This window comes from Balaenoptera acutorostrata, chromosome 3 (genome assembly GCF_949987535.1).
Source record: "Balaenoptera acutorostrata chromosome 3, mBalAcu1.1, whole genome shotgun sequence".
NCBI classification, from domain to species: Eukaryota; Metazoa; Chordata; class Mammalia; order Artiodactyla; family Balaenopteridae; genus Balaenoptera; species Balaenoptera acutorostrata.
In genome coordinates, this window is record NC_080066.1 from 144,198,062 (window position 1) to 144,223,451 (window position 25,390).

General features: G+C 53.6%; 1 protein-coding gene across 5 annotated transcripts in view; it reads right to left on the bottom strand.

Moving 5' to 3' along the window:
* Window positions 1-25,390, bottom strand: part of SPTB (spectrin beta, erythrocytic) — a 123,049-nt gene that overhangs the window by 18,319 nt on the left and 79,340 nt on the right. For all 5 annotated transcript variants that reach the window (XM_057543582.1, XM_057543583.1, XM_057543584.1 and 2 more), the window contains 17 exons: window positions 24,598-24,900; window positions 23,730-23,880; window positions 21,894-22,764; window positions 20,693-20,830; window positions 15,477-16,233; window positions 14,809-15,011; window positions 14,628-14,718; window positions 12,335-12,481; window positions 10,696-10,959; window positions 10,106-10,312; window positions 9,574-9,663; window positions 5,591-5,869; window positions 4,880-5,010; window positions 3,734-3,938; window positions 3,086-3,460; window positions 1,456-1,700; window positions 193-331 (listed from right to left, as the gene is read on the bottom strand). In XM_057543582.1, the coding sequence (XP_057399565.1) occupies window positions 193-331; window positions 1,456-1,700; window positions 3,086-3,460; window positions 3,734-3,938; window positions 4,880-5,010; window positions 5,591-5,869; window positions 9,574-9,663; window positions 10,106-10,312; window positions 10,696-10,959; window positions 12,335-12,481; window positions 14,628-14,718; window positions 14,809-15,011; window positions 15,477-16,233; window positions 20,693-20,830; window positions 21,894-22,764; window positions 23,730-23,880; window positions 24,598-24,900 (4,596 nt within the window). The remainder of the gene's footprint in view (window positions 1-192; window positions 332-1,455; window positions 1,701-3,085; window positions 3,461-3,733; window positions 3,939-4,879; window positions 5,011-5,590; window positions 5,870-9,573; window positions 9,664-10,105; window positions 10,313-10,695; window positions 10,960-12,334; window positions 12,482-14,627; window positions 14,719-14,808; window positions 15,012-15,476; window positions 16,234-20,692; window positions 20,831-21,893; window positions 22,765-23,729; window positions 23,881-24,597; window positions 24,901-25,390) is intronic.

The window sequence follows — 25,390 nt, forward strand, 5'->3', positions numbered from 1 at the left end:
CCTCGAATAGGTTTGGTGGAGCTATAATCCCCGGACCTACACACAGCCCCAGCCCTCCCCGGGGTGAAAGAAAGCTAAGCCTCCTCAGAGAAACCACGGCCCACGGGTTCCCTCCCAGGAAGCTGTCTGGCCCAGCAGGAGCGGAGGCGAGGACAGGAGAGGGCCCGTCTCTGTCCCTCCTTCCCCTCACACCTCATCCGAGGCTTGGTGTTGCCGCTGCAGCAGGGACTCGCCCAGCTCCAGGCAGGCGCTGAAGTTCTTGCTTCGCGTTTCCATCTCCGCCAGAATGCCCTTGTGATACTTCATGAGCAGTTCCACCGAGGAGACGTCCCTGCGCGGGCGGGCGTTTGGTGAAAAAGGAAACTCTGGGTGACTCTGGCCCATCTGACACCAAGTCCCAATCAGAGGGGGGCCCCTACCTGCCTGGGAGTCTGACTCTCTCCTCTCTCTCTGGACAGCCAGGGAGCCCTCTGCCTGCTGCCCAGCCCCAGCAGGAACACTGATGCCCTAGTGTCCTCCCTTGGTCAGTGGTCAGGACATGGACGGGGGTGCAGTGACCACAAAAAAAGCCCGGGAATGTTAAATTTGGCAATAAAAAGGAATGAGGTACTGATACATGCTACATGGATGAACCTTGGAAAGATTGTGGTAAGTGAAAGAAGCCAGTCACAAAGGACCACATGTTATACGATTCCACTCATATGAAAAGTCTACAACAGGCAAATTTAGAGACAGAAAGCAGATTAGTGGTTGCCAGAGGAGCAGGGGGTGATGACTGCTAAGGGGTACAGGGTTTCTTTTTGGGGTGATGAAAATGTTCTAAACATGCTGTGGTGATGGTTGTACAACTGTGACTATGCAAAACAAACATTGAATGGTACATTTTAAATGGCTGAATTGTATGGTATGTGGATTATAGCTCAATAATGATGTTAAATACAAAAGCTTGACCACCAGGACAGGCACCCTAGGGGCAGAGGGACAGAGGTGGGCACAAAGTGTGTAGAGAGCTCTGATCCCGGCCGACTGCCCACATGCCTGCCCCCACCTCTCATGCACAAATGAGCTCCTTTCCTGAGTTTTAGGGAAATGGCCCCCGTATGCCCGTGCTGGGGGAAGAGCAGGACCACTTCTGGACCTGCCCAGCTCTGAATGTGTAAACTGCTTATGTTCACTGACAACCACGGCCACTGCCCCCACTGTAGAATCTGAACGACAGATGTCTTTCTCGCCACTCTCAGGATTCCCTTTACTCTGGAATAGTCGGTTCTCCTGGTGGCAGCTGAGCCACTCAGGTTCTCCCCGGACCCAGCCTCAGGTGCCCCTTGGGGATTCTTGCGCACCCACAGTCCAGGACGTCCCTCCGGGGTAGACCCTCGGAGCGGCGCCCTGCTCTGCCAGCCTCTGGGACAAAGTGGGCCAGGAGCGGGGCTGCCTTGAGGACGCTGCCCTCACCTGGGCTTCTCCTGGGTCTCGATTTGCCGGATGATGCTCTCCATCCAGGAGAGGAGGTCTCGGACCATGCTGAAGAAGCGGAATTTGTCCGCTGTGTCCACCAGCTGGGTGCGGCGCCCCGCGCAGGCATCGAGCAGTGCCTGCCACGCAGCAGACACCTCCTGCTCCTTGTTCTGGATGGCGTCTGCCTTCTCTCCAGCGTACGCTGTCTGCAGGCGGGTGGCCACGTCCTGGAACTGCTGTACCTGTGATGGGGCAAAACTGAACACTGTTTTCCAGGCAGACACGACTTGGGCCTAGGATGGGCAAGGGCGTCTGCCTCTTCCCAGTCTCCCTCCCGAGGACAGTGCTGGAAGCAGGATCCACCCACTGGGTGCTGGAGAGAAGGCTCCTTGCTTTGGCACCTCTGCTGACCCAAAGCATCCCTTGGGCTCTGATGAGGATTTGGGAGTGAGAGGGGCTCTGTGCCCTTTGATATATGATTATGAGAGTAATTATGTACCAGGCACTGCTCTAAACACTTTTTGTTACTCTCTTCATCTTTACAACAACACCATCAAAGAGGTACTATTATTATCCCTGCTTTTGAGATGAGGAAACTGAGGCACAGGGAGGCTAAGTGACTGGCCCGAGGTCACTCACGCTCAGAGAGGGTGCAACTGGGATTGGAGGCGTGCTCTCAACTCCCTGTTCCTAACCGTTCTGCATGGTACCATCCTCTGTTTGAGGACGGCCCCAGGGCAGTGAAGCCTCATTCCTGAGACCTCGGTGGGGCTGTACCTGCCACAGGGGCTCCAGTACCCCCAAAGCACCTCCAGCTGGAGGACAAATCTTTAGGCTGTCCCCTTCTTGGTAAACCAGGGGCCCAACCTACTTTGGTGTTCTTTCCCGAAACCCTACTGGGTCGGTGCAGGACTGCACAGCCGGCCAAGCTCTCCCTCCCTGCTCCACTGGAAGCCTGGGGAGTCCCCACAGCTGAGCCCCTTGCCCTCACCCTTTCCATCATGCTGAACTCTGCAGAACACTAGAGGCCTGTGGAGGTACCTCAGGGGGCACCCCATGATGAGAGGAGGGAGTCTAGGCTGGTCTTGGGCCCCCCTCCAGCTCCCATGGGGAAAGGCTGAACAGCTCAGTGGCTAAGGGTGTGGAGTCTATAGCCAGACTGCCAGGATCTCAATTCTGGCTCCACTGCTTAGCTGCATGTTTCTGGACAACTTAGTTACCCTTCTGTGCCTTGCTTTCCTCATCTAGAAAAGGCAGATAACATTATTCCCTTCCTCAGAGGGAGGCTGAGGATTCAGTGACCACGTATATTGCTTAGAACAGTACCTGGTGCTAGAAAAGTGCTACATGTATGTTCACTAATGATACTGTAATACTTTGACAACCAGAGAAATTGCATTTGAAGGTATTTTTGCATCGGGTTTTGGGAAAGGTTCAGTTTAAAGAACTAGTTCTGAAGCTAAAGAACATCTGAAAGCCTCTGCTTCCTGCCCGGAGCTGTTGCTTCTCTAAGGAGATGCCTGTTCGAGAAGTCTCCCCTCTAGAAGCCAGGAGAGGACCTGACACTGCGCCCCAGGGAAGCCAGTCATGGGGAAGGCGTGGAGGGACAGCCAGGGATGAGAGGCACCTGCACACCCAGCAGGTGGAGCTCCCGCTCGAAGGCTGTGTGCACGCGGTGGAAGGACTCGGCGGTGCTGGCGTCCAGCCCCACATCCTCAGGCAGCTCGCGGTGCTTCTCATCAATGAGGCCCAGGATCTCGGCGCCAGTGTAGAAGTAGCGCTGCAGGTCATAGGAGGCGGCCAGCAGCTGCATACGCGTGTCAATGAGCTCCAGCAGGTCCGCCCACATCTCGTTCAGCCCGTCCTTCCACTCGGCGATGGTGGCCGCCTCTGAGTGGCCTGCGTCGATGAGCCGCTCAATGATGGCATTCACGTTGTCCACCCGCTCCTGCCCAATCGCCCCGGTCTCCCGGGCAAAGTCCCGGAACTTGTCCCGGAGCAGCTGGACGGGGGTAGACAGAAAAGCGGTTACCAGTTATCAGGGCTCAGGGGTGCGGTGGTGTCATCACCCTAGCTGCCGACTCTCCCAGCGGCACCTGCCACTGCCTGGAGCTGGGCTCTCATGTCTTCCCCAGGGCACCTGAGCTCACACCAGGGGAGCCCGCATCTCTGCGGCACTTTGCACCTGGTGGGTGTGTGTATGTGTCTGGTATGACAGCTCCTAGGTCTACTGCATTAGAGGGAGACAAAGCAAGTGGTGGCCATGGGTACTCACAGTCACGTGGTCAAAGTCTTGCCCCATTTCTGGGGAGGAGGCCACCAGCTCCTTCTCCGTGATCCACTGCTCCAGGTCTTCCACCTCCCTCTTCAGCTGGAACAGGTGGCACATGTTCTCCAGCTTCCGCCTGCGCTCCTCTGCCATGTCCTTCAGCCCCGCGTACTGCTTGTCCACCTGCCCCTGAAGTCTGATGATCTGTTCCCTGGAATTCAAAACAAGAAAGCCCTCAGAGATGGCAACAGAGAGCCCAGAGCAGCCAGATGAGAGGAGCCAGCCTCCTCCTCCCCAGCCCCGAGGCAGGGACGAGTGGCGGAGCACAGCTTCGGAGAAACGGCAGAGCAAGTTTTCAAGGGGAAGAGTTGGGGAGAGAAGGAACCATCCCTTAGACCATGATGCTTCAGGGGATAGTGAAATGTGTTCCCCTAGAGGGGGTGCCTCCCGCCCCTGTCCCTGACTCTGGGAAGCTCAGAGAGACAAGGGCAAATGGAGAACTCCTCCGCTATTCTTCCAGGGAGGCTGAGGCGTGGGCTGTCTGAGCCTGGCTCCACCAGCAGCAGACCCTGCTCAGCTCTTCCGGGAGGGACCTGCCATACCAGGGGCTCGATCCCTGGGGCTCCTTGGGAGATGCTGAGGCGGCTGCTGGGGGTGCCCTGAAGGTGACTGAGGACAGGGCCATGACTGGGGGTGGCCTGAGGTGTCTGGCCCAGTGGGCTCCCATTTATGCAAAACCCACGCAACTGAACAGTTTAGATGGGTATATAATGATTTCGCTGAGACACTGTGAGATCCTGAGGTACCTTCCAGACCACAAAAAGAAAAGCAAATTTAGGCTATGCTGAAAGATGCTGAAGACTAACTCTTGAAAAGACTGGAGCTCTCTGTTCACCAAGAGGGTAGTTTTGCTGTTCCATTTCCTAATCTATTTGCAAACCAGGCCTCAGTCAGCCCTGTGTGAAGTTACACAAAACCACAACATAAAAGGGAATTGGGCCAATCAGCAGGCCAGAAGGCAGTTTTCTCAAACCCACAGTTTTCGGGAAAACTGTTCCTGTTTTCCGCCTTGGACCTGAAGGGATCCTGGTTGGTGAGGCCCCTGGCCTGACGCCCGGGATCTGACCAAGTTGTCCCAGGAGGCACACGCACCCCTCGGGGTGGCCCGCAGACAGCAGGCCCTGGGCCCGGCCGGCCAGCTGCTTGATGTTCCGCCCGTACTCCTCTACTGTGCGTTGCTGCCGCAAGTGCCGCTTCAACATCACGATGGCGCCCTCTTCATCCTAGGAGGCAGCGGACTGTCAGGGCACGAACTCACCTGGCCCAGGTTACAGCCCAGCTCCTGGAGGTGCCCGAGATGGGGGAGGGCCAGGCTCGCGGGACACACATAGGAGAACTGCGCATGGTCCCCTCCCCTCTCCTCCCGTTGCCCGGCAACACCCGCACCCTACCCTCCATTCGTCGCCCTCAATTCTCGTCTGACATCCACCCTTCCCTGCCCAGATCCAACCTCTGTCCCCATGGAAACTTCCTGTATCACCCCAGCTTTTAGAGACCCCCTCACCTCACCTCTCACCCCCTCCCGCAGCAGTTCATCTGCACAGAATCCATGGCACAAAAGAGGTGAAGAACCCCTGGGTTACAGCAAATCTAATTGGCAAACAGGGCGCCTGGCTGCAGTACGTGCACTGTATGTTCTTGAGAGGAGGGGCGTCCTGAGAAGGAGGGCACCTCGTACACCCTCTCCCTGCCCTCACTCTTCACACATCTGGCCTTACAGGTTCCCCACTGACTGCCCACCCCCACCCAGCTCTTCCTCTGGGCTGGTCTCGACGCCCAGCCTGGCACCCTGCCCGAGCCGACCTGGGGGGTCTCGTCGGAGAAGACGTAGAACTCCTGCTCACTGATCCAGGCCTCGGCCTCGCCCGCGTCCAGGTAGTACTGCTGCGCCTCGCTGGCGTCCCGCAGGCGCTGCAGCCGGCCGGCCGCCGTCTCCCGCAGTGTGTCCCACGAGCCCTGCAGATGCCCCAGGCGCTCCTCCACGTCCCGGCAGTCGATCTCGGCCGCGGCCACCAGCTGCTGCCCTCTGTGCAGCACGTCCTCCACCCGCGGCGCGTGGCCCAGGATCTCGTTCTGCAGCGTCTGCGGCCAGAGGGGAAGGGCTCAGGGGCTGGTCTTCCCACCGTGCAGGGCAGCCCAGGGTCCTACCCTGGCACCTCTCGCCCTGAACCCCTTGGGGAAGCTTAGACTGCTAGTGACCAGGTGCCCAGCACGGTGCTGGGCCTGCCACCTCGTTCTCCTCTGGCCCCCACCATGACCTCCTGAGGTCAGCACTGGACACCAGCGCGCAGCAGTTAGGTGACTGTGGGCAGCGAGTGGCAGGGTGGGATTTGAACACGGCTCTCTCGGAGCCCAGAGCCTGTGCTCTTGAGGGCCCCCTACACTTGCTGTTTCAGCAGAGCTTGATTTCTTAGCTGTACATGGTGGAGGAGAGGAAAACGATTCTTAAATGGCCTTTTGAGATCTGATTTTAGCAGCTTTTTTACTCTGTATAAAACAATAGTTGACAGTTGCTCCTTGTTCAGAGTTTAGGATTTCGTTTTGTTTTCCCCTGTTTCTATTTCTCAAATCATTTTTGAGCTTTGTATTATTTCCTGCTTGAGCCTTTGGTCACCAAAATGGCATTTTCTTTCCACTTGATGGGTCACCTTTATCTTCAGGGGGCCGTGACATGTTGTCACTCGCTTTCTGGGTCCTAGAGGCCCCAGCCTGGTTGCTCCTTGCATGTGGGCTTTTGGCTCCTTACCCCCCATCTCCTCCCTTTTTACAATTTCCCATGGCCTTGAAAACTGTCTAGAGGGCGGGGGGTAAGAGCAGTACACACAGGCTGTGCTATGACCGTCAGCATTTAAAACACATAGAACTAGCAATACCCACAAGTCACCTAACTTGCTGAAATGCATCTTTACACTTGATGCTCAGAATCTCGATTCTGACAATTTCCCGTGGTCTCTGCAATTGTATTCAAACAACCCGTGATGTCAGCTCCGTTTGCCTCTTTACTTTCCCTGAGATCTTACAACCTCTCCCTGAGATCTTATATCCTAAAAAGGTATTTCTTTCTCTCCTTTCTAGGCTCCTGTGCAGTATGCTTACTTAGGACATCTTCTTCCCTGACTTCCTTCATTCAACCCATAGTTATTATTTCTGATGTATCAGGCCCTGTTCTAGGTTCTAGGGACAGTATGGGAACAAGATAAACAAAACCCCTGCCCTCATAAAGCTTACACTCTAGAAGAGGAAATGATAAGCATGTAAATAAATGAATGAATGTAGATAACAGGTGCTACGAGGAACAGACACCACTGAGATGAGGATTGTCTTCCAAGGTATGGTGGTGGCCACTTTAACTGGGGGAGTCAGGAAGGGTTTTCTGTGCAGATGACATCTGAATAAGACATGAATGATGAGGAGACGGCAACCCCACAAAGATCTGGGGGATGAGTGTTGCTGGCAGGAGGGAAGAGCGAGTGCCAAGAAAGTCCCTGGGGTGGAAGCAAGCCTGGACGGTCCAAAGGGCCAGGCAAGCTAGAATACTGTGAAGGAGGGCGAAAGTGATAAGGGAGGAGATTCAGGAGGAGGCAGGGGCCAGACCAGGCAGGACAGTGGTTCTTAACCCTGGTTGCAGGTTGAGTCATTGGGGAAAACAGACACAGCCAGGGCCCCATCCCCAGAGATCCTTATTAATTGATCTGAGGTGGGACCTGGGCACTCGTATGTTTTTAGGTTCCCCCAGGTGATTCTAATGTGCAGCCAGAGTTGAGAACCCTTCGTGTGGCACCTTGCAGGTTCTGTTCTAGTTGCAATGACAGCCACTAAAGTGGTGGTTCTCAAAGTGGGGTTCCAGGCCAGCAGCATCAGCATCGCCTAGGATCTTGATAGAAATGCAAATTATCAGGCTCTGCTCCCAGAGTTTGATGCAGTAAATCTAGGGTGGAGCCTGGTCAACTGTGTTTTAACAAGCCCTCCGTGTGAGTCTGATGCACACTGACCACTGCAGTAGAAGAAATGATAAAATGGGATTTCGGCTTCAGCAAGTCTAGCCTAAAAGAGTCTTTACTGGGGCAGCCGTGCTCTCCCAAGAGATTATCTTTCCCTTCTTGTTAAGAGGAACACCATCCATATTAGTCTTGCCCTTCTCCTGAAATAGCAACCTTCAGCCAGGGGAGTTGAAAATCATTTGGCAATAACACTTATTGAGGCTAAAGTCTTGAGTACTGGAAGGACTAGAGTTGGCTCGATTTATAGTTGAGGAAGCTGAGGCCCCGAGAATAGTCTTCTACCAGTCTTCCCCACTTTAACTGGAGGGTGTGACGTTAGCAGAGCCCCCGCCTCCACCGCCTTCTAATTCAGGTCCCTACGTGTTGCCACCGGAACCTCTGTGATTTGATCATGCCAACTAGAAGCAAAGCGTTCGAAGGAGCTTTTAAGGAACCTCTTTGAATATAATTCATTCAGGCCTTTGCACAGTTGCTGGGTTCTGTGAGCAGATGTTGGCTGCTGATATCTGGGGGGAACGACGTACTGTCTGCCATGACCTTCCTTCCCCAGTGAGCTGCAGTACCGACTGGCACTCTGGGACACACTGCTCTTCTCTGGGATAAGTTCCCAGACTCTCCTTGCTCAAGGCTGCGGCTGCCCCCACTTCCTGAGCCAGAGAGCACACCAGGCAGGAGGGACTCTCTGCCCAAGAGCAGGGCTACGGCCAGCCCCTGGCTAGACCACGTGGCCAGACCATGACCCCATGCAGCTGGCCTTCCTGGAGGATGCAGGCTTCCCCTGCAGCCCTGACACAGAGGAAGTGCATCTGCTCACTTCCAGGATTCTGACCAGGGCCGCAGAGATTCCCAATCCAGCCTGAGAAAGCAGAACAGCCAATGGATGTTTGCTCCAATGGCTCAGAGTCCAAGTTTAGCGGCTTCCTCATGGCGTTGCAGCCCCACAAATATCCTCATGTGTCCAGAGAACAGGGGCCTACTTACCCTGAGGAGACTCAATAGGCCAAGCTTAGCCCTGGAAGAGGGACAAGGCAGTGATGGGAGAGACGCCAGGAGCTAAGAGCCTCCTCTCAGGGAGGTCACAGAATACAGAAGCTGTAAAGCACAGGAAACCCAAGGCCAGGGCCTCCAGGTCCTGCACGCACCTGTGCCCTGATGGGTCTGAATGGCCCCAAATCCCAAAGCACCTGGACCCCCCAGTCCCATTCACCTCCGCCCCACTCTGTGGTCCTCCCAGAATTCTCTCTGCCATCACCAAAGCTGCTCCTTCTGCTATGAGAATACAAACACAGACTGGGGACCCTGTAGCTATCAACAAGAACAATAACCTGGGGCTTCCCTGGTGGTGCAGTGGTTAAGAATCTGCCTGCCAATGCAGGGGACACGGGTTCGAGCCCTGGTCCGGGAAGATCCCACATGCCGTGGAGCAACTAAGCCTGTACGCCATAACTACTGAGCTTGCGCTCTAGAGCCCATGAGCCACAACTACTGAGCCTGCATGCCACAACTACTGAAGCCTGCACACCTAGAGCCCATGCTCCACAACAAGAGAAGCCACCGCAATGAGAAGCCTGCGCACCGCAACGAAGAGTAGCCCCCGCTCACCGCAACTAGAGAAAGCCCGCATGCAGCAAGGAAGACCCAACACAGCCAAAAATAAATAAATAAATAAAATAAATTTTTTTAAAAAGGAACATAATCTGTTATCTGCTGCTGGGGACCTTGTGCAGATCAGGGCTGGGGCTTCCTCCGTGGGGCAGGTGGGACTGACGAGGTGGCAGGACTCACCTGGTTCTTCTTCATGAACAGCTGCACCGTTTGCAGGTTCGTGCCATAGTCGGTCGACTGGGCCAGAGGCAGCCTCTCCTCCACCCAGAGCTGCGGAGACCAGAAGGCGGGGGACAGCTGACGACAATCACAGCCACCCTTTCCCCATCACTCACCGTGGGCCAGACAGGGCTCTGCTTACTGGGTCTCCCCAGCTCTTCCCAACACCCCATCAGGGTTTTGTAAAATGGGGGCATTTTGCTATTTTGAACTGAGGTTCCAAATAACTTGCGCCTGGTCACTTGGAGGGAAGGCAACGTAGCTGGATCTCGAGCCCAAGTCTGCCTGGCCCCAGAGTCCACGAGCGAGCTACCATTCAAAAGGCACTGGCTTACACTGACGCTTAATGTAGTCATCACGACCACCCAATGAGACAAGGTGGTGAGATGACCGGACGTCTGCTACCGAGAACTGGCCTGGGCCGCAGCCAGCTATCCCGATGACAGCTGCCGGCTCAGCCGCTGGGGGAGGGGGGGAGCTGCGGCCCACCCACCGTCTCATCCTCTAAGTCCCGGCTGATCTGCAGCTTGGCTCTGGATGATTCCAGCTGCTTCTTCCTCCTCCCCAAGGGCTCCAGAAGGTCCAGGAACCGCTTCTCGATGCTCAAGTCTTCATGCCCTGCCTCCTCTCCCAGCGAGGGCATCTGGGCAAACAGCTCCTCCAGCTCCACCTTCCGCACGTTCACTTGGTCCTCCACACGCTGGGGCACAAGGGGACAGCGTCGGCACCAGCCCTGGCACCTGGGCAGCCCCTCGTCCACTTCATCATGCAAATCCCGCCCATCCTCAAAGGCCTGGTTTGAGCTCAGCCTCCCCTAAGAAGTCTCCTTGGATTGCCCCCACCTCATCTTTTGCCCCTCTGAGCATCTGTCCTATACTTCTCATGGACACTTTTATTATTACCCCGCCTGGATCCCTCCCTGTCTTACCCATTGCAAAAGGGTAGGAGCTGGGCTGTGAACCGGGAGACCTGATGAAAGCCAGCCCAGCTAAGGGCACAGGAGGGTACTCCCTTTCAGGTTGCAGATTTGCTTCCAAGACCCTCTCCATTCCAACACCCTCAGTCTACAACCTGCTCACTTGCCTTCAGCTTAGCCAGCATCCTGTTGACGCTGGTCAGGTCCTTGCCCAGGTCGTCCGACCGTAGCTGGTCCTCCATGGCCCTGATCCACTTGTTGAGGTCGGTGTGGGTCTGCGAGCGCAGGTCAGAGCTCCTGGCGGCTGAGAGGTGCTGGGCCGTCTCCTGTGTGGTGGCCTGAAGCTCATCCCAGAGCCGGTGCAAGGCTTCCAGCCTCTGGGACACCAGGGCCGCAAACTGGGGCTTCTCCTCCATCAGCTGCTTTCCTTCCTGTGTGCGGAAGGAGGAGAGTTCACCCTCTGACCCTGGAGAGCCGCCTTGTTCCCGGTGGTTGCAAAGGGCTAACCGAGGGGAGGTCAGTGAGGCAAAGCATCTGCCTAGAATTCGGGTGAGGCTCGGCTGAAAGACTCTGCACCCCCAGAGTTATTTGCAGTAGAAGGTGGGACAGGGAGAGCGTGTCTGTGGCAAATCACTCAGGGAGATTGTAGCATAGGGAGCTGCAGACAAGAGCCAGCTAGTACTAAAATTTTTTTTTTAATTAAAAAAAAAAAAGATTCAATATCCACCCAGGTACAACAACCATGGAAACCTCCCTGTGAGTTTGTTTGTTTGTTTATTTATCGTGCCGCGCAGCTTGCGGGATCTTAGCTCCTAGACCAGGGATTGAACCTGGGCCCTCAGCAGTGAAAGGGCAGAGTCCTAACCACAGGACTGCCAGGGAATTCCTTCACCCTCTCTTAATTGTCTTGCCAGAAGCTGTGCACTGACCTTCAGTGATATCTTTTAGCTGCTGAGTTTGTCTTATCTGGTTTTCACCCACATAAATGCATCTTTTTCAGAAGGTTACAGTATGAGATGATTTGGGCCTAGGAATACATACTTGCTAATAATACTTAATATTTATTGAGTGCCTAATAATTGCCAAGTAATATTCTAAGTGCTTTAATGCTCATAACTCCCTCGGGTAGGTACTGTTATTATCCTCATTTTACAGATGAAGAAACTGAGGCGCAGGGAGGTTGAGGAGTCAGACAGCCTGGCTCGGAGCCTGCACCCTTAGCCACTATGGACACAGCCTTGTGTGGCCCCTAGGCCCACTTTCTCCATATAGCCACAGCACGGGGGGGCAGAGGTACCTCCCTTTCTATTCCCAGATCTAACTCCAGCCACATTTTGACTTGGGCCCCTGGGCAAGCTTGTCACAGAGGGGACCCTTGCTATGAATGACCACTCCCTGGTGGTTCTGCCCATCCAAACAGTGAGGGTCAGTAGTCCCCGGCCCATTCTGCTCATCTCACATATTCCCCTGCCCCTGGCCAGGACAGCGCGGGGCCCTGGTGTGGATGATGGAAGGCAGACAGAGGTTACTGCCATCCTGGCACTGAAAGCTGAGGCTCTGACTCTGTGTCCTCCATGTCCTGGACTGTCCCCAGACTCAGGTGACCCAGCGGAGGCACCCATTCTGACCGGGCTTTATAAGACTGGACGTATCAGGAGCTCTGAAGGTTTAACTACTATTTGCAGAAGTTTTTCACGTCCAGGTTCTACACCGTCCAGCAAGCTGCGGGCCAGCGTCCATGCCCTGCGTGAAGCACTGCTCAGGGAAGCATCCCGAGCAGAGAGCCCAACTGCTCGCTCTACTCACTGCGTCAATGTTCTCTAGCCACCCCTGGTGGGAAGCCAGCTCTGCCACGAACGCCTGGTGCTTCAGCCATTTGTTGTGAAGGTTTCGAGCGTCATCGTAGGAGACATCCTGAGATGTCAGCAGCTTGTCATTGATCCAGAGAGTGAGCTGTGGGCAGAAAGAATGGGTTCAATGGTCCCCGAGTGTCCTTCTTCGGCCAGGGGCTCAGGGCAGGACTGCCGCCCACCTCTGGCTGCGGAAGAAGAGGGCCAAGGGGAGGAAGTAGGAACACAGCAGAGTACTCCCCTCCAACTCTGGATCCTTAACTCCCAGCACAGGAAACTTAACCTGCGTTGTCTCAGGGCTAAAATACAGGCACTACTGTGTCTTCCCCTCTAGAGTGTGTGCAGTATGACACCAGGTTTATTTATACTTCTCTCCACATTTCCAGGACCGAGGACAGGGCCTGGCCTACTGCAGGAACTCAACAAGTGTTTACTGAATGGATGGATAAATCCACCCTTTGGCAGTAGGGGGAGAAATCATTAATAAACATGGAGAAAATGTTCTCTGAGGAAAAAGCCAAGGGCAGATCCTATCATTAACAATGAAGGAAGAACTGTGATGAGACTCTGATATTTCCAAGATGTCCTGACACCATACCAAGCCTGGGTGGTACCAAGGGCAGAGGTGGGTGAAGACAAAGTCATTTGGGTTGAGAGGAAAGGGCTATGAGGATGGAAGCAAGAAAGAAGTCAGGGAAAGCCCCATTCCACATGGAAGTCCTGTTCACGGAAGGACCCAGGAGTGCAGGTTAAAGACCTTCCTGCACAGCTCTCCCCAGGCTGAGCGAGGACCTTCTGAGTCAGCAGTTCTCCAACCAGAAGCTTGGTTGAGAATGCTGTTCTTTCTCACCCCCTAAGTTCTGATTCATCTGGGCCCAAGTGGGGCCCAGGAGTCTGCATCTAACCAGAGCCAAGACTGGCTCCATAATTTGCAGGGCCTGGTGCAAAATGGAAATGTTCAAAATTATTAAGAATTTCTCAGTGCTCTGTGACCACCTAGAGGGGTGGGATAGGGAGGGTGGGAGGGAGGCGCGAGAGGGAGGGGATATGGAGATATATGTATACATATAGCTGATTCACTTTGTTATACAGCAGAAACTAACACAACATTGTAAAGCAACTATACTCCAAGAAAGATGTAAAAAAATTTTTTTTTGAAAGTAGAATCTGCTAAAGGAAAACTATATATATAAAAAAAAAAGAATTTCAAGATGGCAACAGGAGAGCATTAAACTAAGCATGGGGCCCTTGTAAGCACGGGGCCCCGTATGAATGCACAGGTCACGTGACTTTCAGGCCGACCCTGACCAGGGCCCTAGGTGACTCTAATACAGATAGTCCTCAGGCCACTTTTTTTTTTTTTCATTCAATAATAAATATTTATTGAGAATCTGTTATTTGCCAGACACTGTGCTTTACCCTAAGGACAGCCCCTGGACTTCAGTTTGTAGGTTGGCACTGAGAAGGGAACAGACTGTCATAATAGAGTGTGAAATGTGCTCTTCACAGGGATAACCACATGTGCTAAGGGAAGCACCGAACACACGTCCCATTTTGGACTTTATCTAGAAGGCAGTGAGAAGCTACTGGAAGGTTTTAAGCAGGGGAGTAACATGCTCTGACTTAGATTTGGAGAACAGACTGTAGGGGAGCAAGGGTTGTAAGCAGGAGTTCAGTTAGCAAAATTGTTCCCTCATTCCTTCTCCCTCTCCTCCCTCCCACTCTCCCTCTCTAAGGGTGGGGAGCTGGGGCATGTATCCACTGATCCCTGCCCCAGTTGGCTGAAGGTTGCCCTTGAAGGCAGTAACTCCTCCTTTGCACTTTGAGGTTGCTGTAGTAAACAAACTGAGATTGTGGAGCAAAAAACTTTGAGACTGCAAGGTATGCTTGAAGTGGGACACTGGTAGGGTGACTGGAGCTGTCCACCGGAGGTGTGCTGGAGTCTGGAAGGCTGACAGATCGTGGCATGGGACGCACAAGTGTCTGCTACATGTAGGAGGCTGTTGTCAGGCCACTTTTTGAGAAAGCCTGCCCTGGACTTGACAAATTAGAAGATATCTTTACAGATTTGAAAAAAAAAAATTGTGGAACCAATGATTCTAGAGGATGAAGGACTTAAGCTGTCAAGTGCCCAGAGCTCCCCACTTATGGAATCCAGACTCCTGAGTTAGAAAGGACTTCCCACCTCTAGGACACTCTGCTTCTAGAAGGAATCTCCTGCAAAGTGGCCAGCCTGGCTGGAACCTCACCTCCTGGCAGTTCTGCAGGAAGTTCTGGAGCTCCAGGTTGTCTCTCAGAAGGACCGAGGCCTCCTGGGCCTTCTCGTCATTCTTCCTGTGCCTGGAAGGGAAGCCAGAGCCACAGTCACAATGGTGCTGAGCGCTGTACCACCACCCTACCTGGCCCCGTGACCCTAGGGGCGGAGGATACCTGTCCTCAATCAGCTGCACCTTCTCCTTGATCTTGTCTGAGTAGAGGTTCCCTTCAGCTACCAGCTTGTTTCCAGAGTCCACAGGACTCAAAACCTTATCCCGGTTGTTCTCCATAGACACCAAGAATTCCTCAAACTTCCGGATCCTGGCCTCTGCAGCTTCTAGGGAGTCTGGGGGCTCCAAGTGAGCCAGAGTATATTCCTGTTGAAGCAAGTTTCCAGAACAGGCATGAAGACAAGCTGAGGAGGCGGGGAGGGCACCTGCCAGCCAGGAGCACCGTGTGCAGCCGTGCACGTTACAGCGTGAATGGCACCCCCTGGAGCTGTGCGAGGAAGAAGCTCCCTCGGTCTTGTTCCCCACCCCCACTCGGGGGCACCTGATCAACAGGGTGCCTAAAGCCACATGGAAGGGTAACCACCCAGGGAAAAATTCACTTCTCTAGCCTCTAACTGGCCCAAGAACAAGACGTAGTCTGGGACACGGGGCTGGAAAGCGCACACGATAAGGAACGAAGAGGACCGCTCCCCGAACTAGTGGCTAGAGAGAGTCCAAGAAAAGCATAATTTGGTCCCTGAGCCCTGTAGCACTGTTGCCGACTTACAACATAAATTCCCTGTTGCCCTGAGAGATGCCCCCTGGCCCCTGGCCCTGAACGCCTCGCCCTACCTGGTTGCTGAGGATGGCTTCAGCCTGCTTGGCATCTTTCTGGAACTCCTGGAAGCCGAGGCACTGGGTGAGGGCATGGCTGCGGCTCTCGCACATCCGGTGCAGGGCATCCCAGCCCTTATCCAGGCCAGCCAGCCGCTGGCCCAGGAGCAGGTACTCCGGGTCCGTCTGGCCATGGATCACCTTCTCCCCGGATGCCTTGACCTGCTCGTAGCTCTTCTGGTGCCTGTCAATGTCGTCCTTGATGGCCACGTGCTGCTGCAGGAGCTGCTCGGCCTCTGGGAGGGACTCGGGCATGTCCTTGGAGGCCACATCCTTCTGGGCCGTGGACAGCCAGGCCTGGAAGGCATCCAGATCCTGCAGGAAGGCCTGCAGCTGGCTGGCTTCCCCCAGCGAGGCCTCCTGGCTCTTCAGGGCTTGCTGCAGGGCCTGCCACAGCTCCTCCACGTACGCCTGCCGCTGGCCAATGTCCTTCTTCAGCTCAGGGTGTGACTCCATCAGCCGCCGCGACTCCTGCTCCAGGGCATCCACGCGGGCATGGATGGCGGCCACGTCACGCTCCAGCCCCGACAACTTGCGCTGGATGGCGATGACGCCCGCCAGGTCGCGGCCCAGGTCCCTTGTAGACTCCACCACCTTCGTCTTGTCCACCACCCACTTGCTGGTCTCCTCGCAGTCCACGCAGTAGCTGTGCACCCGGAGGGCCGAGTCCACAGCCTCCCGCCGTTCCAACACCATGGTCTGGAATTCCTGCCACCTGCCGGGGGAGACGGGGGACACAGAGACACCCTCTTCCTTAACGCTTCCCACAGGATGTCCCTTCCAGATTTGGAAGGGACACCAAATTTCCCTTCCAGAGTCTCCCCTGACAGGCCTTGCACGCTGAAAAAAGTCATCTATCCAACCAGCTGTCATGTGTCAAATACGTTTATCCAATTTTACTCAAGACAACATAACTGCCAATCAGAGCTTTCCATCAGCAGGAGGTGAGCTGTGATGTTATTCCAACCATTGGTAAAGGAACATGATGCTCTGTACATAAGCTCTATATGCAGTTGAATTTCAGGCAAACGTACAGTTTCCCCAGAGTTTGAAAGCTATAAGCATACCTTGTTTTATCGTGCTTCGCTTTACTGTGCTTCACAGATATTACAGGGTTTTTTTGTTTTTGTTTTTTTACAAATTGAAGGTCTGTAGCGACCCTTTGTTGAAAAATCTATCACTGGCATTTTTCCAACAACATTTGCTCACCTCATGTCTCTGTACTACTTTTTGGTAGTTATTGCAATATCAAACTTTTGCATAATTATATTTGTATGGTGATTTGTGGGCAGTGATCTTTGATGTTACTATTGCAAAAAGATTATGACTCATTGAAAGTTCAGATGATGATTAGCATTTTTTAGCGATAAAGTATTTTTAAATTAAGGTATGTACATTGTTTTTCTAGGCATAATGCTGTTGCACACTTAATAGACTACAGTATACTGTAAACAACTTTTATATGCACTGGGAAACCCCCCAAATTTGTGTGACTCGCTTTATTTTGCTATTTGCTTTATTGGGGTGATCTGCAACTGGACCCACAATATCTCCGAGGTACACCTGTAATGAAAATAATTAGAAACCTCCCATTATAAACCTCAAGAATGCTTTAGGACATAGGGTCCCAGCTCAGCTTCCCCAGAGGGACCACACAGATGCCTAAGACCAAGTTCCAAGTGCCCAGGGCCTAAGAAAAGCCACCATGGTTCTAAAACAAAAGAGTCCTGGTGAAGAGAAGGAAAAGGAAGAGAAAGGGGGAAGGAGAAGCTGGGATTATAATTAAAACATCATCTTAACCTTCATGTGCAGTCTGGAATGAAACTGGGGAGGGTGCAAATGTCAGGCAGATGTCCTGGGGTTGGTCTGCAGCCCACAGTAAGCTTCTTCTAAAGAGCTGCCCATTAGCCTGGGCCCAGACCACCAGGGACACCTCCCGTGGACCCAGGTTTACTCATCCTGCATCACCATGATCTAGATGCACATAAGAGTATACTGAACACACATTCGTTAATTGAGCCAGACTCTCTTGAATATCCACAGTGTATAAGCATTATGTTAGCCTTTGGGAGGATACAGTCATAGCTAGACTTTGCTCCACGGAGTGTACAGTTTAGAGAGAAATTAAGACAAACTCACCGAAAAACAATAGTATAAAATACTACGTACATAGCGCATACCAGGCAGAGAGGACTAAGGGAGCTGTGAGGAGGGATAATAGCAATCTCATGGTGGTCATCTGAGCTGTATGTCAACGGGCAAACCTCCAGTGCCTCCACGGGAGTGATCTATTTAAGGATGGGGCCCCGAGTAGCTCGCTCAGCTTTGCAGTCCCAGCACCGGGGGATGGAGGTGGAGGCAGGAGGCAGATGGGCTGGGCAGAGCACACTGCGGGCATTCCCAGGGTGACCATGGCCGCTAGTCTGGGGGTGGAAGACAGGCCTGCAAACAGAAGTGGGAGATGGGCTGGGAAGGGTTGGGAATTCCGAGAGAGAGAGAGAGAGAGAGAGAGAGAGAGAGAGAGAGAGGAGAAAGAGCCCAGAGGAAGGATCGGGAATTCCAGGAAGGAGAGGAGGGAGAGTCCAGGCGTGAAGTTCCTCAACTCTGGGTAGTTCTGTGCCTGGTGCACGGATGCTGCTGAGGTTGGACCTCAAGGGAAGGGAGCAGAAGGTTTCCTCCAAGGTGGTCTGAAACCACTGTGAAAGGATAGCGAGGCACTCCAGGGCTGTGAGATCTCCTGGCTCCGTCCAGAAGCCACAGGAGAGGGTCTGGCGGTGCCCCTGGGCAAGTGGCTCCACGGCGATTTTCCAGACTTTTCCTGGTGTGGCCTCACTGCAGCCACCAGGCAGAGCCCACACAGGGGACAGGGTGAGGTTTGGGTCTAGTCTGCCTCCGAAACCCACCTTCCCCTCCACTGCACCATCTCCAAAAAGGAGGCAGTTGATAGAACTGCTCTAGGCAGCACTGGCCAGACCATGTCAGGAGTCCATGTTTGGTCCTGGGCCCAAGACTGTTAAGAAAATGTTGGTCAACTAGAATGCATGTGGTGGGAGGTAATCACACATTCAGTAAGTGTTTGAATGACTCATAGGTGTCAAGCCTGGCAGAAGATATTTCAGTTTTGTCCCCGCTCACTCATTCACTGTGTTATATCACACAACTACCAAGTGCCTTGTGCCAGGCCCCGTTCAAGGCTCTGGGCATGTAGCAACGAACAAAGCAAAGTGCTCTCATTTGAGTGGGCAGAGACAAATAAGTCTTTAATCCATCAGGTGGTGACAAGTACAATGGAAAAAACGAAAGCAAGATAACAGGATCGAGGCAGAGGAGCTGGATGGGGAGGAGGTAGTGATATTTTGAATGGGGTGGACAGTGTGGGCTGATCCAAGAAGCTGACATGTGAGCTGAGATCTGAGCGAGGGACTAAGGCAAGTGGATATTGGGGAAAAGAATACTCTGAACAGAGGGAACCTCAGACAGCAAAATGCTTGGTGCTCAGAGCACTGTGGACAATATATAAAGATACTGCTCTTCATTCGCTTACAGTCTAGTAGAAAAGTTCTTCAGGACAAAAGTAATTATAATACAAGGTAGAATGTGAAGCTCTAAGCCAGTCAAGGGAGGGAAAGATACTTTTTCATCCTGGAAACTGGGAAGGAGAGGAACCTGGACTCGCCTAAAAACAAGCATGATTTAGACTACGTAGTTGGAGGAGGATGCATTCTGTAGAGAGAACAGCAGCGACTTGGAGGCAGGACTGTGGATGGGGTGAAGAATGACAACTATCTTTAAAAATACTTGAAGAGCTATCATGTGGAAGAAGAATCAGGGTAAGTTTCGTTGTCTCTAACGGGCAGAGCCCGAATTTCAAGGAGGCAGATTTCCACTCACGATGAGATCAAACTTTCTACCCAAAAGGGGCTGCTCCCAAATGGGATGGGCTACACGGGGACGGGGCGAGCTCCCTATGCTTGGAATGTTTGTGCAGGATGCAGGCTGTCTGGGGTACACGGCTCAGGTACCTTTCAACACTCAGATGTCATGGAAAACCATTTTACCTTTTCACACCTCGGGTTCTCTCTCACCTGAGGATGACAAGTATCTTGGTGTGTTCCACTTAGGATGGTGTATGGCTTAGAGGTCTGTGAGATCATTCTCTGCCTATAACTCATCAAAGCAGCAGATGTGCTAGCTGACAAGTTCTTCCTGTGTGTCGTGCACACGCACACACATACATGCACGCACACGCATCCCGTTACCTCCAAACCTAAAGAAGAACAAGGAGGCATGCTCCTCCTCTGCATAAACCTTAGATTACAGAGGACCCTCCTGGACTACAGTCCCCTTCTTTGGATGCTGAGATAATCTAGTGGCTCCAAAGTCACCCCGTGCCTCCTCTTAAGCCCCCACTGTGCTGCTCCTTTTCTTTACAGCTGAGTCTTCCCTAACCCCACCTCCCAGGTTGCCTCGGGCAGAGCAGGGCTCAGGCACAAGTGTGGGGAGAGGGACCGGGGTAGTGGGGAGACGGTGAACACGTCCCACTGTGCGTGTAGGACCCAGGGTAACAAACAGAACACAGGCGCATGCTCTGTCCTCAGAGATCCTCAAGGAACTCGTGGCAATTACACCCTGTACTGAAAGCAGCCCCTCTCCAAAGGCTCCTTAGGGCCTGTTTTTTGTTCTGGCCACGAAGCGTGCTCAAGGCTTCCTGCTAATTCTCCTCTTCATTCAAGCCAGTCTCATTACCAATGCTACATTTTGGTGCAAGCAGGAGCTTTTTTTAATGGACAGTACTTAAGAGCTCTCAGAAAGCAATTTTCCCTGCCTAAGAACGTCCGGGGAAATGTGACATGAGTACCACATGGCCTGATTCTAACTATGGATGCACTCAGGACATTCGCTCCATCACTCAGCACATGCCCGCCCCAGGCACAGCATTCGCAGCTCTGTGAACAGGTCTCTCTCCCTCCCTGGGCTGGTCACCACACAGGTCTCTCCTCCTTGCTGCTAAAGCTCCAGCGTCAGAAGGAGACTTTGGCTGAGCGAGGCAAGAGCTCTGAGGGTACAAACCTGGCAGTGCATAGCAGGCATCCTGACTTCTGGGCCACACCCCCAAGGCTGTGTCAGGTGTCAGGAAAAGAAGCCCCTAGCCCCAAGCCCTACCCACACCCCACCTGGTATTCAGGTGGTCCTGGCACTTCTTCACTTCCCCACTGCGTGGGTGGCTACTCTCTACCAGGCTGTTGGCAGCAAGGTTCACGCCATCAATCTGAGCCATCAAAGTCTTCATCTCCTGGTCCAGGATATCAAACCTGATGTGGACAGAGAAAATGAGGATTGGTAAGGCAGCAGTGGCCGGTCTCCAGAACGTGTAGCTCTTGCTTTCTCCTTCCACCTCCTAAATACATTGACCAGGTAAGAGGGGAGAAAGGTGTGCTGACACACCCTATTTTCTGGTTCATGGGTCCAGTTTCATGGTTTAGCATTTCCTGGGTCAGGCTGGGAGAGAACTGGTTACTTATAAGACAATTGGCTAAACAGAGAGGTTTATGGGAAAATGAGGTGTAGGCGGTGTTAATTGCCACAGAGACTACCTGCCATGCCTCCAATGCCCCAGCTGCTGCTCATGGACCCTAATTCCACTGCCTTGACACCTGGACCTGAAGGATACCTCCCCAGCCAGGTGCTCAGTCCCTGGGTAGGAGAAGGCAGAGCTGCCGAGGGGAGGGTCACTGTGTGGTTATGAAAGCTGACTCTTCTGAGATAAGAGCCCAGGTCCCTCCAGCATCGGTGTGGGACCACCTTGGCATGATTGAGGAGTGACTTCTTTTCCTCAGCTCCTTGGATTCTATACTCAGGATGACGGGATGCCACACAGACTGGGGGCACACCCTCCCATGCCAGAGTGCTGATGGAATCGGAATAATGGAAATGAGAGGGGCCTTGCAGACTGGTGATTTACAAACTGGTCTCTGTGGCCCCTCGGGGTTCTGTGGTTTAGGGACTGCCAAAGAAAGCTAGAGCTTGTGGGGTCCAGCCTCTCGCACCCCCTTCACCACAACCACTCCACTTTCCACTGTGTTATATGTCAGGGGTTCCATATACCATTCATTTGAACAAAGGCTGCTGTAGCTGAAAAGTCCTCCAACACCTGGACCAGAAAGAGCCCCTTTGTCTTATTTTGAGGAAGGTCCCAGGGGGTGAAGTACCAAGCGCCACAGAGCCAGATTAGAACTCGTGACTCTCAGTGCCTGGCCTCTGTGATCAAGGGCATCTTATGGCCTCTCAAAGAGACCCTTGTTGATCTGGAGGCTGTTCCAGCACTAGGAGCACAGACTGCGTAGGGGGAGGCTACAGGGAAGGGCCGGCCCTGACCTGTGCTGCACGACCTCCAGGTCCTCCAGCGTGTCTGGGATGTCCATCTGGGCCAGCCACTTCCCCTTCTCGCCCATCCACAGTTCACAGGCATCCGTCTCCCCAAACACCGTGTACAGGTCCAGGGCATCCTGCAGCCTCTGCCGACGTATGTCCGCTTGGGCCACCACCTGCTGGTAGAGATCCCGGAGGGCCTGCAGCCGGTTGGTCACATCTGGGGAATCCCGAAACTCTTGGGGGAACCCCTGGGCCTGCTGTTCCAGATGCTCCATCACCCCGTGGCTCTCCTCTAGCTCCTCCAGAAAGTCCTTGTGCTTCTTCCCCAGGGCCTGTGTGGCCCCTTCATCCTGCCCCACGTCTTCTCCCGAGAGCAGCCGGTGGGCATCTTGCAGCCAGGCCTTCAGGTCGTCCGCATCGCCCTGGAACTGAAAGAAGTTCTCAGCGTCCTGGAGGTTCTTCTTGCGGAAGGCAGCCAGCTCCTTCAGCTGGTTCCACTGGGCAGACACCTCCTTGATCTGGGCCTCGATCTGCGGGTGCCCGAACTGCTTGCGTGCAACCATGCCCTCGGCCTCCTGGAAGATCTGGTCCAGGTGGGCGTCCAGCCCGCGCAGCTCGTCCTCGAAGGCCTTGTGCTTGCGCTGCAGGATGAGCACGCTGGTCAGGTCCTTGCCATAGTCCAGGGAGGAGTAAATCTGCTCCTTCTCCTTGATCCAGCTCTCGGCCTCATCCATCTCCCAGAAGAACTTCCAGAGCCGCTTGGACTGCTCCAGCTGGGCCTTGCGTCCGGCTGCCATGTTGCTCAGCTCCTCGAAGCACTGCTCCAGGTGGCTGACACGGTCCCGGATGACCTGGGGGTCGCAAGGCTGGTACCCTGGGAGGAATGGGAGGAGGGAGGACAAAAAGGGTAAGGCCTTCATCTGAAGGGCAACCTTCAGATCAGGTGCCAGGCTAGGACCATGTCGTCTAGAACCTGCCATCTCACTGGGGCTTTGGGATTGGACGCAGGGGGTCCCAGTTCCCAGTTGCTTAGAGGACAGGCTTTTAATTAGTTCTTTTTAATGAATTCCCACTAAAACTTCAGGAATAGGAGAGGTTAAAAGTTGGGTCAACTCTCAGTAGAAATGCACAATGTAAAATTATTTTAAAAAAGAATCAGGCACAGGGGGGTTCCCTGGTGGCGCAGTGGTTGAGAATCTGCCTGCCAATGCAGGGGACACGGGTTCGAGCCCTGGTCTGGGAAGATCCCACATGCCGTGGAGCAACTAAGCCCGTGAGCCACAACTACTGAGCCTGCGCGTCTGGAGCTTGTGCTCCGCAACAAGAGAGGCCGCGACAGTGAGAGGCCCGCGCACCGCGATGAAGAGTGGTCCCCGCTCACCGCAACTAGAGAAAGCCCTCGCACAGAAACGAAGACCCAACACACCCAAAAATAAAAAAAAAAAAAAAAAAAAAAGATCTCACCTCCATGTTCATACAGTACTATTAAAAAAAAAAAAAAAAAAAAGAACCAGGCACAAATTTCAAGATGATTCTTCAAAGAGGCAGTGGGGGTCACCTATCTAAGACCAGAAGCTATAAACCTAAATTGTCTCTGCCATAACTTGAACTAGCAGAGAGAATGAAAGACGGAGCATGCCTTCTTGGTTCTTATAAACCCTTCTGATTATAGATGGCCAAAGCAGTTGCCTGCCCTCTGGAGAATTTTGCTATCCCTCAAACTTCTTTCTTGCACCATTAGTTGATGAAAGAGGCAGAATTCTACAACTAGATTTATCCAAGCTGGGGTGCTGGAGTGCTGAGCCAGAGGCCTCAACAGGAAAACACCTGTGGCCTCACCTGGCTCCTCAGTGAACTGAAGAGTGGCTGTGGTGATGGCCTTCGCTTTGTCCCCTTGGATGGCGATGTCAGCCTCCATCAACTTGTGTTTTTGTAGCAAGTCCTCGACCTCCAACAAGTGCTTCCCGAACTCGGCAGACAAGAGGTGAGCCTGGCAAAGAGGACAGATAAGGTAGAGGGAGCGAGGAGAGGTGAAGAAACCCACACGCTAGGAGAAGACCCCTCTGAAGGGAGCGTCCGTGGCGTGTTGGGACCAGGATGAGTCAGATGCAGCTGGAAAACGGCTGCTGCTCAGCGGGAAAGCAGCTACAGAGCAGGAGTTCCCACTGGGGGTGCCCATTAAAATCATTCAGGGAGCACCTTTCAGGAGCTCAAGCCCTACAGTCAATCTCCTATGTGTGTCCCTGACTTGGGGCCTGGGCATGTGTATTTTTAGAAAGCTCCGTGGTCAGTCTGATGTGCATCCTCAGTTGAGAGCCACTGCGGTAGAGGGAGAGGAGATAGACTTCTTGGTGGCTCTGTGCCGGGAGGTCTGGGTTCCCACCAGAGTCAAATTGTGATTACCCAGAGCCTGATTCTCCAGGCTCCCAATGGATGTCTGTGTCTTCTAGGCCCTGCAGGTTGGCACCTGTGCTACTATGAACCCCAGATTTCTTGATCACGGGGAATACAGAAGATCTGCGCTGGAGCAGTGTGAGCTAAGCCGTTGAGAGGCGGATGCAGCCTGACGCTGTGCTGCCTCGGATTCTCCACTCTGACTCAGGGAGGTGGGGCTGGGAGGTGCCTATGGAAGCACACTCCCATTGCAGGGCGGGTGCTGAAGCCCCAGGTGGACACGGGGGTGGGGGAGGGGGGTGTCTGAGCCCACCTTGATCTCGTCCATCCAGTCGATGCTGTGCAGCATGTCCTGGAAGAGCTTCTGCAGGGCCAGCGTCTTCTCAAGCCTCTGGCGCCGGGACTGCAGCAGCTCCTGCAGGTAGTTCCACAGGCGCAGGACGTTGTCCTTGCGGGCCGTGATGCGCTTCTGGTCGTGGTAATTCTCCCGCTCCAGCTCCTGGGCCAGATCCTCCAGGGCCCTCACCCGCTCCTCGTAGGCAGCTGTGTCCGTCTCAATGGCCTCGTGCTTCTTCTTGGCGGCCTCCACAGCTGCCAGGTCGTACCCGAAATTATCCTGTCCCCCAGGGAGGAAAACAGGCAGCTCAATCAGGCTCCCCTTGGCTGGTCCCCAAACGCAGAGAAACAGAGGGTCCCTTCGGAACAACTGCTGGCCGGGAAAGCCCTTTCCCAACGAGTTACTTCTGCCACCTTTTCCAGCCTATCTTATCAGAGCCAAGTTCCAAAGACTAAATGAACCTTTACAAGAAGCTTGTGATTTTACTCACTGTGCCATCCTTGTGGGTAACACTGGGTGAATATTACTAACAGAGCTCCTTCACCACCTGCTGGCACTCACCACCCTGCCTTGCGTGGACCTGCCCGATTCTGGGCAGGAAGGGGCTTCTCACTAGGAAACCATGTTTACCCCCATGCTATCTGGGGTGCATGCACACTCTCCGATTCTCTCAGAATGCTTGCTTTCCCCTTTCTGGATGAAAGGGGAAATTTGATTCCAAGCTCCAAGTGGGAAGGAACAGATGCTCTCATGGAGAATCAGTCCCGGG